The sequence below is a fragment of the Lutra lutra genome, chromosome 1 (assembly GCF_902655055.1).
Source record: "Lutra lutra chromosome 1, mLutLut1.2, whole genome shotgun sequence".
In the NCBI taxonomy this organism is placed as follows: Eukaryota; Metazoa; Chordata; class Mammalia; order Carnivora; family Mustelidae; genus Lutra; species Lutra lutra.
This window is the reverse complement of record NC_062278.1, coordinates 91,356,301-91,374,153: the sequence shown is the minus strand read 5'-3', so window position 1 is coordinate 91,374,153 and position 17,853 is coordinate 91,356,301. Positions and strand designations below refer to the sequence as shown.

The window sequence follows — 17,853 nt, the reverse complement described above, 5'->3', positions numbered from 1 at the left end:
TCATAAAAATAAATTAAGGGTAAATCAGTAGAATTGGCAATGACTAACTACTTGGAGCCACTTGCAAAATGTTTACTCTTTGAGTTTGTGTTTGTGTGACCTAGGTAACACCATATTATTGAGTGCTACAGAGGTATAAACAAACCCAAAACTACACATTTCTAAAAAAATAGAATCAAGTGTTTTTGATGTAAAAATCACAATAAAAGATATGGGGAATATCAGCACAAAAAGAGAATATGAGAAAAAGAATCTGAATTGACCTAGTCCATGCCCCTGGGAAATGAAAGAATCCCAAGCTTGATAGCTGGGGCAAAGTCAAGGGAGTGAAATAGAGAAGGGAATTTCTAAGTAACTGTCCCTAATTCCTGTTGGTTGACTCTCGCAAAGACTATCTGAGAGTAAGCTTGAAAATATGAATGTCACCATATGTGTTAAGTTTATCTGAACCCATTGGGGAATTATTGAAGCATTTTTCATCAGTGAGCAGATCTATAAGAATGTAAGATCAACTTAAAAGTGAGACAGAAAGGAGTTTCCTATAGTAATGAAGTTACTTACATAATAGGACATGTAATCAGTCACAAACTCAGGCAGTAATGACAAGGGCAAATAGAATGACATGGATGCAAGATATTAGTAGAGAAGATTGGGTCTGAGGTAAAGGAAGAAAAGGAGACAAAAGGAACATTGCCCCTTCAAGCATGTTTAAGTGTGAAGAAAACATTAGCATTCTTGAAATAGAAAATATTTTTTTCTCCCTGTTTGTTAAGCAGAAATGCATGTAAAAGTTATTCTTTAAATTTTAAGTCTTACACTTTTAATTTAGTGCTTCAAGTTGCTGAAAAAATTCCACCCAGTTCATTTTTACTTGACATCATCAAAACAAATCCACATTTTTTTCGGACTTTTTTAAAGCTGTTGTTGGTTTTTGAGAACGATATTCTTTCTCTCTAACAATGATTTCAGTAGAACTATAATATCTCTCTTTAATTTTTTAGAAATCCCGATGGAACCCAGAACAATAGCACAAGATGGCCTGCCTTCAAAAACACTGACCAGAAATATTTAACCTTGAATGGAGAGTCACCAAGGGTATACACTAAACTACGTGCTCAACAATGCCGATTCTGGACACTATATTTTCCCAAAGTCTTGGAAATGACAGGTGTGTGTGTTTTTTTTTAGTATTTCGTCAAATAATTGGTTGTTAATTATGTAAAAGGGAGAAAAGGTAGAGTATCCTAGGCACAGTGATGGTGTTAATATGTGAATTTACAACTACTTGATTTTTTTCACAACTTTCTTCTAGCAAGTTTAGATATATTTAAGGGCTTACTATATGACCAGCACTTTAGTAGTAAAATAAAGAAAACTGAGGTAGAGATTTTCCCCTAGAGGAACATAAAACCTAATAGTGGAACTAAAATAGGGCACTACTTTCTATTCAGCTCATCTTTGTGGAATTAATTAATGAAAAACGAATAAATAAACAAAAAATAAGCAATGTATAGAACTAAAAATATAATTTAAAAAATATAGAACGAATATAATTTATACTCAAAGAGAAGTAAAAACAAATTTATTGGTAAATAGAACTCTTGATTTCTAAGGGAAGGGGAACCCTCCAGAATTTAAATATTTAAAAACACAATCCGAATATTTCTAAATATTCTGAGCTTTGAGACATTTATCATGAACACACACATATATTACACAATACAATAAACAGTAATTTAGTTAACTAATCTTAAGGAAGGGATTCCATAAGCTTATATAAGGAAATCTAGGAAAATTGGTTCTGATTATAGTGTTATTTCAAAATTAATTGGTAAGAAAATATTTAAATTAACTTGAAGGATCAGCTTGAGTGATCGCCTCTTCTGTGAGGAAAATGACATACATGTCTCATTCACTTGCCAGTTTTAAAATGCCCAGCTGTTTCTAACCCATGTGACTCCTCAGGCCTTGACTTTTCAAGTAAAAGTAATTGACTTTCAGCCATCAGACATATTGCTGCCCAGTTTCCTTAGACTTTACCACTCTGTTCATCATAATACTCTGTAATTTGGGGGCCATGTTAGATATTACAATAGAGTAGATGCTGTAGTTTCCTGTTTAGAGAGGTTGGGGGTTAGTTTCAGGCAAACTTGGGCATCTCAGAGCTGTATTTGATTGTTTAATATGCTTTTTAATTATCAGACATTACTCACCAAAATTATAATTATGTACTCCATCTGTTTGGGAGATGTTTCTGATATACCAGTGCTCTGTGTATTACCAAATGTTCTGTGGCATAATATATATCTAGAGATGGGCTTCTGCATCCCTTGGCAAAGCTACAGTGCTGTCCTTGTGTTCTCTGGGTGTGAATAACAATAAGGTAACCTGCTTAATCTGCCAAGAGACCAAAAGAGGTACCATTTAACATAACCCAGAATACATGTTTTTAATCTTTACTTAAAATATCTTTAAATGAGAAGGTCATAACTGAGGGGCAATGAAAAGGGGTGGGGAGGATTTTAAATGACCGATTTATTACAAGCCAAACTACTTGTTCTGGTTTGAGCTGCTGTGGTCTGTTGCAATTTATTTGCGGGTAGATTAAAATTTAAGTATCAGCAATTTTTGAAGATGTACTTCAAAATCCCTATCTCTCCATACTCAGCTGCCATAAAGCGGGCTGAACAAACAAGCTCCCAAGTTTTTGGCTAGCTGCCACTCCTTCTAGGCAGTGCCGAACTCCTTTCTAGTTTGAGCAACGCTGAGCTGTACAGAAATAGTAGACCTTGCTCTGGATTAATACCGTGCTCTGGAATTGTTCCAAAGTACCTTAAAAACATAATTTTAGGCTTCAGCATTTTTTTAGATAACTCACCCCAAAAAGTTTATATTAAATATATTTTATAAACTGTAAAGTAAATGCATGATAGAATTGTTGTAACATCAACACATCCTCATTAATAATAAAAAATGTTTTACATTTAAACAGAACCAGTTTGGGCACTTGAGTGGCTCAGCTGGTTTAAGTGCCTATCTTAGGCTCAGGTCATGACCCTAGGGTCCTGGGATCAAGTCCCGCATCAGGATCCCAGCTCAGTGGGGAGTCTGCCTCACCTTCTGCCTCTGTCTCTCTCTATCTCTCACAAATAAATAAATAAAATCTTTATTACAAATAATAATAATAATAAATAAACAGAACCAGTTTGAAGTTATATTTTTTTTTTAGATTTTACAAATGAATAATGTAGGGTGATTAAAAAGATTAAGAACACATGTTCATAGCATATTTTGTGTAGTTCAAGGCGTAAAACCTCACACCTTTCAGTATTGGATATTTTGAGAATTGGGGTTATTCACATGACCTGGGCTGAAGTTCCTATGGAAATATTACATTTTTTTTTAAAGATTTTATTTATTTATTTGACAGAGAGAGATCACAAGTAGACGGAGAGGCAGGCAGAGAGAGAGAGAGGGAAGCAGGCTCCCCACTGAGCAGAGAGCCCGACGTGGGACTCGATCCTAGGACCCTGAGATCATGACCCGAGCTGAAGGCAGAGGCTTAATCCACTGAGCCACCCAGGCGCCCCGGAAATATTACATTTTTAAAAAAGCAGTTCTATATGTAAAGGAAAATTTCAGAGGAAAACTATTGATTGGGTTTCTTAAAGGTGGGAATATTTACCTCACTCAAGATGGAAACCCAATGAGATTTGTAAGTACCCCTTGAGAAGTAGTTTACATTTAAGCAATAAATGTTCTCAAATAAAATGATCCTTAAGACTTGTTTAAACACGGGAATTCTAGCACTTAAAGTTCAGACTATACTTCAGCATATGCCTGTGCTATTAGGGTGTGCACCAGCAAGAAATAAAATGCGCAATATTTGTTTTAAATGTTATCAAAGTCAAAATTTTCACTAGAAAATGTAACTGCACAATATTTCACAATTGTTGAAAAAGAAAGAAAAAGAAATAGTGAAATGACCCATTCAATGTCAATAAGGTATCAGTATTTCTCACTAAAAATGAAAGAATAAATTAACTTAAAGGAAAAAACCACTTTGACCTTCAACTCCTCCCAATACAGAAAAATATTAGATCCAGTGGTTTTTCATTTGTTTCATTTTAAAAACAAGCATACATCAAAGATATTGCAGCTTGGTTCCAGATCACCACAATAAAGCAAATATTACAACATAGTGAGTCAATTAATTTTTTACTTGCCCAATCTATACAAAAGTTTTATTTACCACGTTTCACTAAAAAAAAAAAAAAGTTATATTTACATGATGTTGTAGTCCATTATGTATGTAGCAGTATTATGCCTAAAAAAATCAGGAACACACTTAATTTAAAGATATTTTATTGTTGGGGCGCCTGGGTGGCTCAGTGGGTTAAGCCGCTGCCTTCGGCTCAGGTCATGATCTCAGGGTCCTGGGATCGAGTCCCGCATCGGGCTCTCTGCTCAGCGGGGAGCCTGCTTCCCTCTCTCTCTCTCTGCCTGCCTCTCTGTCTACTTGTGATCTCTCTCTCTGTCAAATAAATAAATAAAATCTTAAAAAAAAAAAAAGATATTTTATTGCTAAAACGCTAACCATCATCTGAGCTTTCAGTGAGTCATAATATTTTTATTGGTGGAGGGTCTTGCCTGGATGTTCATGGCTCCTACTGATCAGGGCTAATGGTTGCTGAAGGCTGAGGTGGCTGTGGCAATTTCTTCAAATAAGACAATAACGAAGTTCGCACATCCAGTGACTCTTCCTTTCACGAATGATTTTGATATAGCCTACGATACTGTTTCATAGCATTTGACCCACAGTAGAACTTCTTCAAAACTGGGGTCAATCCTTTTAAAGCCCACTGCTGTGTTATCAACAGAATTTATATAATATTCTAAATTCTCTGTTGTCATATCAACCAGTCTTCACAGCATCTTCACAAGGAGTAGATTCCACCTCAAGAAACCACTTTCTTTGTTCATCCAAAGGAAGCAACTCCTCATCCTTTAAAGTTTTATCATGAGGTTGCAGCAATTCAAATATGATAACAATGAAAAGATTGAAATATTGCAAGAATTACCAAAATGTGACACAGAGACATAACGTAAGCAAATGCTGTCAGAAAAATTGTGTGGATAGGATCTACGCGATGCAGGGTGGCCACCAACTTTCAATTTATTAAAAATGCAGTATTTGGGATGCCTGAGTGGCTCAGTGGGTTAAGCCTCTGCCTTCGGCTCAGGTCATAACCCCAGGGTCCTGGGATAGAGCCCCACCCCTCATTGGGCTTTCTGCTCAGCAAGGAGCCTGCTTCCCTTCCTCTCTCTCTTGCCTGCCTCTCTGCCTGCTTGTGATCTCTGTCAAGTAAATAAATAAAATCTTTGAAAAAAAAATGCAGTATTTGCAAAGCACAATACAGTGAAGTCCCATGGAATGGGTATGCCTGTATGCAAAGTGTTCAGCAAACCTCGCCTGAGTTTAGAGCAGTTCATTCTGCAGTAGCAGTCGTGGTTCACTCTCATCCCACACTCAGGATCATAACAGGACAACTAATGCATTTCTGATCTGCAACATCAAGAATTATATATTCTTCAGTAACTTTATTAATTGGGTAACAAATGGGAAAATAAGCAAGTAATGGGAGCAAAAGAGATTTTCAGTGAAATCTCAGAGTACTTGAATTATTTTTTATTATAATGATTAGCACAATTCAAAATCCAATGAATTTTTTCTTCTAACTTTACCTCCATGAATAATTTTGAGTTGATTCACCTGTCCTATATTCTTTCTCAATGTCTCAGACTTGATTACATCGACTCTGTTCTGGTGAAATACTGCTCTCACTCTTTTTTCATTGACAAGACAAAAAGTAGCCTAATTAGTATTATTCTTTCTGTTGGGGAGAAAGCTTGACTTTTTCTTTTTTCCAAATAAGCCAACAATATGGACAAATAAAGGATCACAAAAGTCCTGAAAAAGTTGTGTCAGTATGTTTATGAACTACTGATATTGATCTAGCTGTAGATGGATTCAATAAGGAGCAAAGTTAAGAATAAATTTTTGCAAGAGGGCAATAAATTCATTAGTGGACCTCCCGATAGGTGTATAGAGCTCAATTTCATAATGTACATACCAGCCAATTTATCCTTCATAGTATCACTGCAAAATAGTGATCACCCACCTCATTTACCATTGGAAACCTAGTTTCAAAAGTTATGAATTTTTTTCTATGTCACTAATATAGTAAGTGATCAGGCTGGAATTTAACCCATGTCCCACCATAGACTATATAATGTCCCTTCTTTCACAGTGTAGTACCTTGTTAACTACAAAACAAATAGATGTACGTCTCACAGATAATAAATCTATAGTCACTTAAGTAGTATTCCAGTTTGGAGGAAGAGAAGTAGGGGGAAGGAAAAAACCTAAGTTTGGTTTTGATTTATGTCATGGGACTCAAAATTGTTATTATCTTTTCACTGTGGTGTATTCAGTTGTGAATTGTATTAGAAAATAATCAAATGTTTCATGTTTTATTGTTTCAATCAATGCTCAGTATTATTAAATAAAGTGGTCAGGTCTACAAAGCATTTGTACACTAAAAAGCAAAGTATTTCAATTCACTAAATTGTATAGTGTTAGATTATGATACACGTGGAAATATATTTACATTTATATGAGTCAATGAATTTGGTATTCTATGCACAAGAAAAGAAAATCGAATCTAAGACCTTTTCTCTGAGTATTAAAATTCATGGAGTAAGTGGTAGATTACTATCACTTATTTGTTATACCAAAAAGTTTGTTCTTTCTGAACTTTAGAGCCTTATTTGGCATAACATTTAAAAAAGCATTTAATTATAAAAAATACCAAACGAGTAGATCATTTGGTGTGATATTTAATGTCTTTCACATCTAATGTTTTTTAGAAAAGTTCTATTATTTACAAAATAATTACAGTCATTGACCTTCTAAAAGCCATTTTGTAAATGGGACATTTTTGTATATATTCCCAAATATTTATACAAAGTCCAAGCAGTATGAACACTTCAAACTTACATATATCCTAAATTACAGGGGATATTTTAATAGCTGTATAAATGTTTTAAATATTTTGATTTTCATATATACAAAAATAAATCACTAATGTGCTCCATCGTTACTAGTATAAATAAAGATACATTTTCATGTATAATGTAGTGAGATCACATGAACTGTCTTCTCCAAATTAATATCTTCAGAGTTGTAATTAATTTTAAAAATGCCTAACTGTAAAGAATATATTTAAAAATTGTCAAGTCTTTATTTTCAGAATAGCTGAAATCCTGTAAGATCTTGTTTTTTAATTCAGTGACTAGAGCACAGCATCCTAAAAGTTTAAGAAGTAAGAGAAGTACAAATGTGTAAAATACTAATAGATTTAGTACATAGACCGTTTTTGGTTAACTGCTTCACATATTTCTGGCATAAACACTCCCCTACTCTGACACATGCATACACTTTGCAAACTACTGGAAAGCAGAGATTGTCTTAGTCATCTTTCTAATTTGCAAAGCAATTAATAAACTGCTTTCATGTACTAGCTTCCATAAACTGCTTTCAATGACTATGCATTGTTTGGAATTAAAATATATGATACAGAGTGAGAGTAAAATCTACATGCAGTGTCAGTTACAGAGTTACCCCTTAGGCATTAATAAATATATACAAATATTTTCATCAGAAATAAGTCTGCTATATAATTATATATGTAAATGAGATGCGTTTAATGGGATTTCTGTTATGCTTTGGAGTTCAAGATAATAATATCTATATATCTTCTTAGAAATGAAAGTAAATATATGTTATATAATATAATTAGATGTGATATATCAATTCATTTTCATATTTTTATGCTATATGCAATTTATACATACATATAATTTGCATTTTTATATAATGTATAAAATTTTATTAAAAGCTTTCTAGGTAGCAAAAGAAGCTGATAATAAATAATGAAATATTAAAAATTATTGTGCAGTGTACTTGGAGAAAATGGCATCTATAATCAAAATTATTTTCAATTAATGTAAACAGATTAAAATTTAGATTAATACAACTTATTCCATGTTTTACAGGAAACATTGATGAAGCAGAACGAGAATGGAGAGCAGGATTCTATCGCTGGAACAATTACATGATGGACTGGAAAAATCAATTTAACGATTATACTAGCAAGAAAGAAAGCTGTGCAGGTCTCTAATTAATAGATTTACCCTTTATAGAATGTTCGTTTTCCTGTAGATCAAGGTAAAAATATCAGTAGCTCTCTTACATACCTAGTAAAAAAGCTATTATACAGCTGAAACAAAAATGCCAGAAGGATAATATCGATTCTTCTCATCTTCCACTTAGTATTGTACCTAGCATTTCAAAACCCAAATGGCTAGAACACGTTTAATTAAATTTTACAATATAAAGTTTGACAATTAATTATATGCATATTAAAATGATTTGCAGCTTCAAACTCTCTTTCCTGAGTAACTTTATAGATTTTTTTTTCCTTGAAAATACCTGTATTCTACTTTTAGTTGTGTATTTTCATTACCACTCATAAAGGTATCTTTTTAAAAGGCACTAGGTCTTGAAACATTGGAGACTAATTTACCATACTATTTCCCTTAAGAATTTATGAATTTAATGTCAACATGGGATATTAAAAGAAGCATAGGAAATAATTGGTCCCCCTTTTTTTTTTTTTTTTTTTTATTTGAAGGCAAGAGAGAACCTTAAAGTAAAAGGCTTGGTCACTTTGAAACACCTAATGACTAAAACAAAATGTTGCTCCCAAGAGACAAAACATAAATGAATATAATTATTTCTGTTTTTATTTTTTAAAATATGTATGCTCTGAGTCCTCAAATTCTATTCTATTCTTCATTCTTTCAACTCTGGCCCTTCCTCACCTCCCCACTCCCAAAGTCTCTCCCAAAGGTGTACATCTGTAAACTATTCTTCCTGTAACTGAAAAATAAAACATGCAGATGAGCAGAAGTCTAAAGTCAGAAGTCATATACGATCTGGGGTGGGGAATTCTTGCCTTAGACACAGAAATATTAGGATTTTAATAGATAAATTATTTAATTCCAGGGAAGAAATTTTATACTTTCTTTAGATAAATGATATTATTTTTATAATTTAAAAAAAATTACAAAGCTGCATTTACTAATAGGCATGGCAACCAAACACATCCGTTGAATAAATTAAACAGGTAGTTCATTAACAGGAAGAAGTCAGAGATTTTAAATTTCAGAAAAGGGCAGTGAATGTTGATTATGTTAATTAAGTACTGAAATCCAGCACTAAAGATAGGACAAAGTATTTAATATATATATATTTAATATATAAAGTATTTAATAATATAATATATAGGTCTGTACAACATTGGTTAAAGCATGTCCCATTGTTCATTGGTCATAAGGATGTTCATAGTTAGATCCAGGATGGTCTGTCGTGCTCACTCAAAGTTTCAGGCCATTTTATCAGCTTCGGCTGATTAGAGAGAGAATTTATTATACAAACCAAGTCACTTCAGTGCTGTGTAAATGGAAATCTTTGCTTTAGAGTTCTTCCCTCCAGCCTATGATGAATGGAAAAACAAACAGAAACAAAAACAAAAACAAACAAACAAAAAAAAAACAAATGATAGGCAAATGAGCAGACATTCCATTCTATACCACCACCTTTGTTTCAGTGCCATTCTTCCAGGATCCATTGTGTTTTCCCTGAATCATTTGAGCTTCTGTTTGATGTAGAACCCTCTGAAATATAAAACAACAGGATGATGCCTCTTCAACAGCATTAAAGACCCTTTAAAGACATTCTTGATGAGACCAACAATTAGGAAAACATAATTATTTTTATAGAACACCTGTAACCTGACTTAAATGACAGGTTCTGCTCCTTGGAAAAGATCCCATGGATCACTTTGTCCCACCTTGGACAACCAGTTGGTTTGTCCTTCAATTTTACTGTGACAACACTTGACTTCCTCTGAAGCTCATATCCAAATGCAACAAGAACTGTCAGCCAGCACATAAACCCCTCTGCGTTTGTTCCGTAAGTAAATTATTATGAATCCACTGTGTCCAGCACCATTGCATGAAGATAGGTTAAGTCTTTTCAAGGAAACACTGTATAACAGAGTCTATACAGATTCTCTTACTATGATTTCCATTTAAAAGGCAGGTTCAGTGCAGGATTTTAATTCAGGGACCCCAAGCCAGGGGAGAAATCTGTGCATAAAGTGATGGAAATAAGTATCTCGAAACACTTGGAGATTTGCCTTTCAGCGGGCTCATAGATCAAAGAACTTTTGGTTGTCTGAGATACTAGCAGTACAGAAGCATTAAAACCTAAAATGGCATAAAACCCTTCCCAGAAAACAGAGTATAGGGAGATATTAGCATACATACACAAAGCCACGGAGGCCATCACCTAATTCTGGTAAAAATTTAAGGGACGTCTCTTGAAAGTATGAGGGAAAATTATGTCTAAGGTTGCAATAGAACAAATGGAATTAGTCCAACCAGTATCACAACACTTAGCTTGATCAATTATTTAAGCGAAAGCATTATTTCTTTCAATGTGGCACTCTCCATAAAACTTTGCATTATAGGGTTTATTGAAAATTGATTATCATTTGCGGTTTGGTATCCATGTATTATGCAGAAGGATTAAGGTAACAAGTCACATACCTTCAAAAAAAATACCATTATAACTTGTTTTATTTTTCAAATAAATTAGCTGCTAAATATTATCAGCATGAAGGCAAGGTAAGTAATTTCTGGCCAATCGGAATTTAATTTTCATGGATAAATCTTAACATAATTACAGCTGTGTCATTTTTAGCAGAATATTCAAATAAATGGAGCCCCTCTGACATTGCCAAAGAAGGATGACAAACTCAACAGCTAGTAAAATTTCCTGTTGTGTCTGTAACCTTACTGATTGCAACAAAGGTGTTTTCTTTACAAATAGTTTGTTTTAAAATTAGGATGGTAAGGAAAATAAGACATATATATTTTTTAACTAAATGTACTTAATGTCAGTGTAAACCCGCAGTACGATTTATCAATTCAATCTTGGTGGAAACTTCAGATTATTGAAGAATAAAGTAAACACCAGATTTGAAAATATACACACTCAGGTACATGCATAAATACATACACTTATACATACAGGACTACTCTATTCATGTCCAGCAGATGTTCACATTGAAGAATTCATTAAATAGGCCCAAGACAGGGGAATAATAGGGATTTGGAGTATAGACAATCCCTGACTTACAATGGTTTGATTTAGGATTTTTTCGACTTTACAATAGTGTGAAAGCAATAGGAATTTAGTAGAAACCATACCTCAGGTTTTAAATTTTGATCTTTTCCCAGGCTAGTGCTATGTGGTATGATGCGCTCATGATGCTGGGCAGTGACAGTGACCCACAGCTCCCAATCAGCTCTGCAATCATGAGGATACACAACCTACCCATTTATAGCCATTGTGACCCTTACAGCCATTCTTTCACTTTCAGTACCGTATTCAATGAATTACATGAGACATTCAATACTTCATTATAAAGTGGACTTTCTGTTCGACAATTATACCCAACTGTAAGCTAATGTAAGTGTTCTGAGCACATTTCAGATAGGCTAGGCTAGACAATGAAGTTCAGTAAATTAAGTGCTTAATTAAATGCATTTTTGACCTCTAATATTTTCAACTTAACAATGGGTTTACTGGGGTATAACCCCACTCATGGCAAGTCATGGAAGATCAATATTAGAAAAGGAAAGTGCATGATGGTCATATGATGGTCATCTAATCATGCATGAGACACTGAAGTGAAATATAATCTATATTTTATAAATATATATTATTAGGTATTAATATATAATTATTAAAATATTACTAAATCATATAACATAATATAGATTGTATTAAGCCCAATTTTGATAAAATACAACAGTCACTTTGCCATGTCATTGACAAAAGCTGCTGTAACTAGAAAATGTTTTACTTATAAATTGATTGAAAAAGCACATAACAGACCAATTATTGAGTGAGGTATGTTGTCAGTCAAAATGCAGAAAAGGCATTACAGGTTATAGGGGACAGAAAAGGTAAATGCTTTATATAGTCAAGCTGGAAGTCTAATACTATATCTAAATGTGAAGAACATCTAAAATTTCAATTTTTCTGAAAAAAAAGAAAAGAAAATGAAGGAAGGGAGGGAGGGAGGAAGGAAGGAAGGAAAGAAAGAGAGGGAAAGAAAGAAAGAGAGTGAGAAAGAAAGAAAGGGAAAGAAAGATGTAAATTCCTTCCTTAGGCCCTAGCTTCCATGAGTTCAGCTTACCTTGTTCTGTGTTATGCTTGGTCTAAAATCTCATTATTAGAGCTACCAGTTGATGAGACAATAAGGCATTAAGAAGTGGCATAGTGATTTTAGAGGTGAATTATAACACAGGTAGCCATACACACACAACACAAAATTCATTCATCTCACCAAAAAAGTCTGGTTTTTCTCTAGGCATAGCTCATTTTCATAGCTTAGTTTAATCCTTTATGATTATCCTGAAAGGTGAAAAAAATATGAATTTCCAAAGCAATTAACTGCCAATGTCTTGATAATTATGAGATTCATCTATGTGTGGATTCCCAGCTAGGAACTGTATGCACAATGCTGCCATATTCTATCTGGTGCTTGTTGACTGAGTGGATAAATGAGAAGATACAGCACGGTTGAGTTCCATTACATAGGAGTAAAATTGAAGTGAGAATCTCGAGGGAGCCCTGAGGAAGCATGAAAAAAGAAAAATGGATGACAAGAAGGAGCAGCAGGAGAAGGAAAAAGCCTCCACCTAGAACTGAATTTATCCAAATGATCTATCTGGGTACTTGAGAGTTTTAAGGCAGAAGAAATCATGAGAAAAGAAATTGCAGATAGATAGATGGATAGATAGACAGATAGATAGAATTTATTAAATAATTTTATACTGATATATAGCGTACTTAATTCAGTGATTTTCAACCTTCATCCTCAGCTACACATTAGAATCCCTGGCAATAACTATCCCTGCACACACCAGACCAGGTGGACTAGAATGTGAGAGTAGAGTCTAGACATCAATATTTTTTAGTTTCTCAGGTGATCCTGATTTTATTGGGTTGAAATAAACTGATTTATTTTTCTATGGTAGCACTGTTTGTCTTGACAGATTTAAAGACAATGCTTTCTCTAGAGAAAAAGAACAATCCATAGGTCCTAGGTCAGTAATTCCCAAATTCCATTATGTATTAGATTCACCTCAGAAGTTATTAAAAAAAAATCCCAATATCCATGATATCCATGTCCCACCCAATACCAATCAAATCACAATATGAGGGTGGGATCTAGGCACCAGTATTTCTTTTTCTTTTCTTTTCTCTCTCTCTCTTCCCCCCCCCCCCCCACAGATTCATTCCCTTTTTCTTTCTTTCTTTCTTTCTTTCTTTCTTTCTTTCTTTCTTTCTTTCTTTCTTTCTTTCTTTCTTTCCTTCCTCCTTCCTTCCTTCCTTCCTTCCTTCCTTCCTTCCTTCCTTCCTTCCTCCTTTCCTTCCTTCCTTCCTTCTTTCAAGATTTACTCATTTATTTTAGAGAAGGAGAGAGAGCACACATGGCAAGGGTAAGAAGGAGAGGGAGAGAGAAACCCAAGCAGACTGAGGGGAGTATAGAGCCCCATGTGAGGCTCAATCTCATGACCCTGAGATCAAGACCTGAGCTAAAACCAGGAATTGGACTTCCAATGGACTATACCAGCCATGTGTCCCTGGTAATGATTCCTGACCAGTCGCAATATACAGCAATAGCTGGGAACCAATGGCCCATTCCAGATGGTTAATTTAAAGAACAGGGAAGATATTCATATTCTTTTAGTACTGAGAAACAGATAACTATAAAACTTGCAATTTTATGTGACAAAGAAATGTACCTCTTACTGATATCTGAGAAACAAATAGTTTTTCTCTAAATGAGGAACTGTAACAGAGATTGCTGAATGTATGGAAAACATTTGGGGCGCATATTTTCTTCCTCTGTACCAGACATCACTTTTACCAAAAAAATGTAGGATGTGGGGAGAGCTATGTTTGAAAAATAACATGAGTAAATGAAATACTTATAATATTTTATAGTGGTATGTATAATAGTGGTTATTATAGAAGATAATTGTTTGCACTGAGGTAACCCAAATTGGCTCATTTAACAATAACTAATGACAGTAATTTAGATTCAAGATAAGGAATCAAAACTTTGATTCTCATTTTCTAGTGTACTTCTCATGTAAGAAGTGTTTTGATGGTCTTCTGAACTCTCAAAAATGCAAGTAAGTTTTTGTTTTAGCCAGACTCAAAAAGAAATGTTGTCAGGATTAATTACTTAATGATTATTAAACTAAGCAGGTGAGTACTAAGAGTTGTTTTTTTTTTTTTTAATATATATATTTTTTTATTTGTTTATTTTGAGAGACAGAGAGACAGAGTGAGAGAGAGCATGAGAGGGGAGGTCAGAGGGAGAAGCAGACTCCCCATGGAGCTGGGAGCCCGATGTGGGACTCAATCCCAGGGCTCTGGGATCATGACCTGAGCCGAAGGCAGTTGCTTAACCAACTGAGCCACCCAGGCGCCCTAAGAGTTGTTTTTCATCTCAGAAGAATCAGCAGAAGCTTTTTGCTGGAGGCAATTACTATATTACCTTGTTTTTCTGAAATGAGACCTCCCATTCTAATTGTTTTGATTTCCTTTAACGGGTTAGGGAGAAGAAGAAGAAAAAAAAACTTATTAACAATATCTCTGGAGAATAAACTATGAAAATGTATTTAATAATGTTAAGCATTCTAAAATCCTTGAAAATAAATATGCCAAGAAAATGATCTCTATCATCTATCTATCTATCTATCTATCTATCTATCATCATCGGTATATCATCCCCATCTAAAATCACCACTCCCAATTTTAGCAAATGTGGGTAGTGGTGACCAGAGGAATGTGACTCCTATATCTCATCTAACTTGAAATATAAATCAAAGTCACTATTTGGGGCAAGATGTACTTAATGTTCCCCTCTCCTTGACTAAACTCTAGACAGATTCTTCCTGACTGCAGGCCTCTGACCTCCTGTTTCTTAGAGCATTTACATGAAAAATCTTACAGTTGTAAATTCATTCTCTGCCCTTTTGAAATAATGCAAATTGCCCTGCCTCTTGCCAGTTTTGCTTCTTAGGAAATGCCTTTTTGAAGGACCGGGAAATTAGTACTTTAAAATTCAGCAGTAAAAGACATAGTGCCTCCATTTCCCAGTCTCTCCAACTTCAGTGAGAGCCAAGTGCCAAACACAGATGCCCCAACCACAGATAAAAACATTTGCAAACTCAAGAATAATTCAGTGTGCTCAATGCCTCCCATGGGTCCACCCTCCCCAAATGTCCCCCGGTACTTTTCTGCCAGCTCACCTCAGCACTTAACAATCCTTTTTCGTTTGTTTCAACAGAGTTCAATCTCTCTCCACTATTGCAGTAGTCTTGAATAAGGTCTTGCTTGCCTGTTATATTTTGTCCAGTACCTTTTTTTCTTTAATAGTCTAAACCAAAAATCCAACACTTTTTTCTTTTTAAGTGCCTGGGGCACACTCACATTTCTACCAATTTTCTATGACCACATCAAGAAAACGCAAATATTTTCTTATAGCTGATATCCTTCAGAAAGACTGATACCCCTGACAACCTAATGAAGAGGGTAGCAAAACTTGATTTCATGAGGTGTTGAACACCTACTTTTCAGTGATTTTCTCCTCTAGACCTTAGGCAGATAATAATTTGCATTCCTGTGTTAATGTTAAGTTTTTGGCACATTTCTTAATTTTCTGATATTTTTCTTTACTTTTACATCAAATTTAAGTTTTCATGGTCATACTGTTTTTCTCTTAGGATGGCCATGAACAAATGGATTCTCCTATTTTGCATATAGGATTTCTTTTCTTTTCCTTTTTTCTTCTTCTCTCCTTTCCTCTTTTCTTTTCCTTCATGAAAGTAAAAGAATAACTAAAGATCTTTGTGCTGTGGTCTAGAAGTCACTAGTGATATAAAGATTACATTCACATCTGTAATGCAAATTTCCATTACACTCATAGGCTTTTGGAAACAGATAACAAACAACATTTTCATAAGAAAGACATATCATGAAGCTAATATAACATAAACTTCAGGAATCTTCCCTTGCAAGGACTCCTTTAAAGGCACTACATGTAATTTTGTATTGTAATCTCATATTATATTTTTTTAAAGTGTTGCCAGAAATATATGAGTTTTGAGAGGAACAAAATTTAGCTTTTGTTTTTCACCATCAACAGAAATGAGCCTTCAGTCTATAGTCCCAGGCACAAAACATTTTTAGTCCAAAAGAAGTCTTCTTCTCCCACTGTTGTTAAAGATATTTCCTTGGTTTTCTTTAGCTGAAATGTGTTATCTTTGTTTTACAACATTGTAAATATGCTAATTTTGAAGTTACTATCTTTGTGCAAGGTAATAAGTGAGTGAAAAACTCAAATGCTAACATCTGCTGTGGCATTTCAATTTTAAACCAAATGTGTGTATAATATTCTCTTTGGTTAAGTGAATTAACATTTTCACATAACCATGAAAGATAAAATTTTAATAATCTCCCTTGGACTTGTCCCTTTGAAGTCATGTGCAAAATATTAAGTTAGAATTCAAATAGGACACCATTCCCTCTCTGAAGCTTTCAAAGGCAGAGAATGGATACCATGTCTTCTCTGTGTTTACCTGGTATTGCAGTCAGTTGCAGAGGCAAAAATTTATTTACGTTAGAGTAGATTGAAGGCTACCAAGGAATGCATCAAATTCCAGAACACCAAAGCTTCTCAATCATTGGTTGGTACTGCTATATGAAATTCCACTATTCTATATACATTTTTAATTACTTGAAAAATATTCTTTTTCTCTGATGTCTTTTAATCATCTTTAACCCTTTTACACTATCTCTTGAAAGAACAAAGTTTTAATTACTATATATTAATGTCCTCATGCAAAGTATTTGATTTATCACATTACCATCATCATCCCCAATTTAAGTGAGTCTGGCTTGCATTCAAGTAAAGAAATTACATGGAGGAATGTTTTGGGACATTTTCCCCTTTAAGGTACTCCTACTGAACAAATTTTAAAGGTAGCTTCAGAGGAGGACTCTTTGCCATCTAAAAAGGCAGGTATTTTCATCTTCAGAACAGTTTAATGATTGCATACCCATACCTCAATTATCCTCTCTTTTTCTATCTTACTCATCTTTAAAAAAAATGTTAATCGTATAAGTCCTAATTTTAAAAATATATGTTATTGAAAAAAATCTTAGAACATATGAAAGAGTAAAAAAGAAAAGCTATAATCATACTGACCAAAGATAATCTTTTTTTCTTTTGGTATAACTTCATATGCACATATTCATGAATATTTATATATTACATATATAAAAAACATATATATGATTACATGACACACATATTTTTTAAAGGTGTCTCAGGATATACCGGGATAAATTTTTACTCACTATTTATTCATTTAATTTGTTTATTCAAAACTATTAACAGCTATTATTATTACCTGTCAGGTATACTTTCAGGCCTAGGGGATAAAGCAATGATCAAAACAGAAAAACTCTCTGCTTTCATGAAGCCCACATTAAGTGGTGTGAAATACACGGTGAAGCAATAAATAAATAGCAACTGTGTAATTTCAGAACCAGGAATAAAATACGGCTGGGTA

The 17,853-nt window shown here is 34.1% G+C and overlaps 1 protein-coding gene across 1 annotated transcript in view; it reads left to right on the top strand.

Annotated features, from left to right (window-relative positions):
• BCHE (butyrylcholinesterase) overlaps positions 1–9,032 on the top strand; it is a 64,580-nt gene extending 55,548 nt beyond the window's left edge. The window contains exons 3-4 of the mRNA XM_047729586.1: positions 1,002–1,168; positions 8,119–9,032. Of these exons, the coding sequence (XP_047585542.1) occupies positions 1,002–1,168; positions 8,119–8,243 (292 nt within the window). The 3' untranslated portion in view covers positions 8,244–9,032. The remainder of the gene's footprint in view (positions 1–1,001; positions 1,169–8,118) is intronic.
• Positions 9,033–17,853: the final 8,821 nt, after the last annotated feature.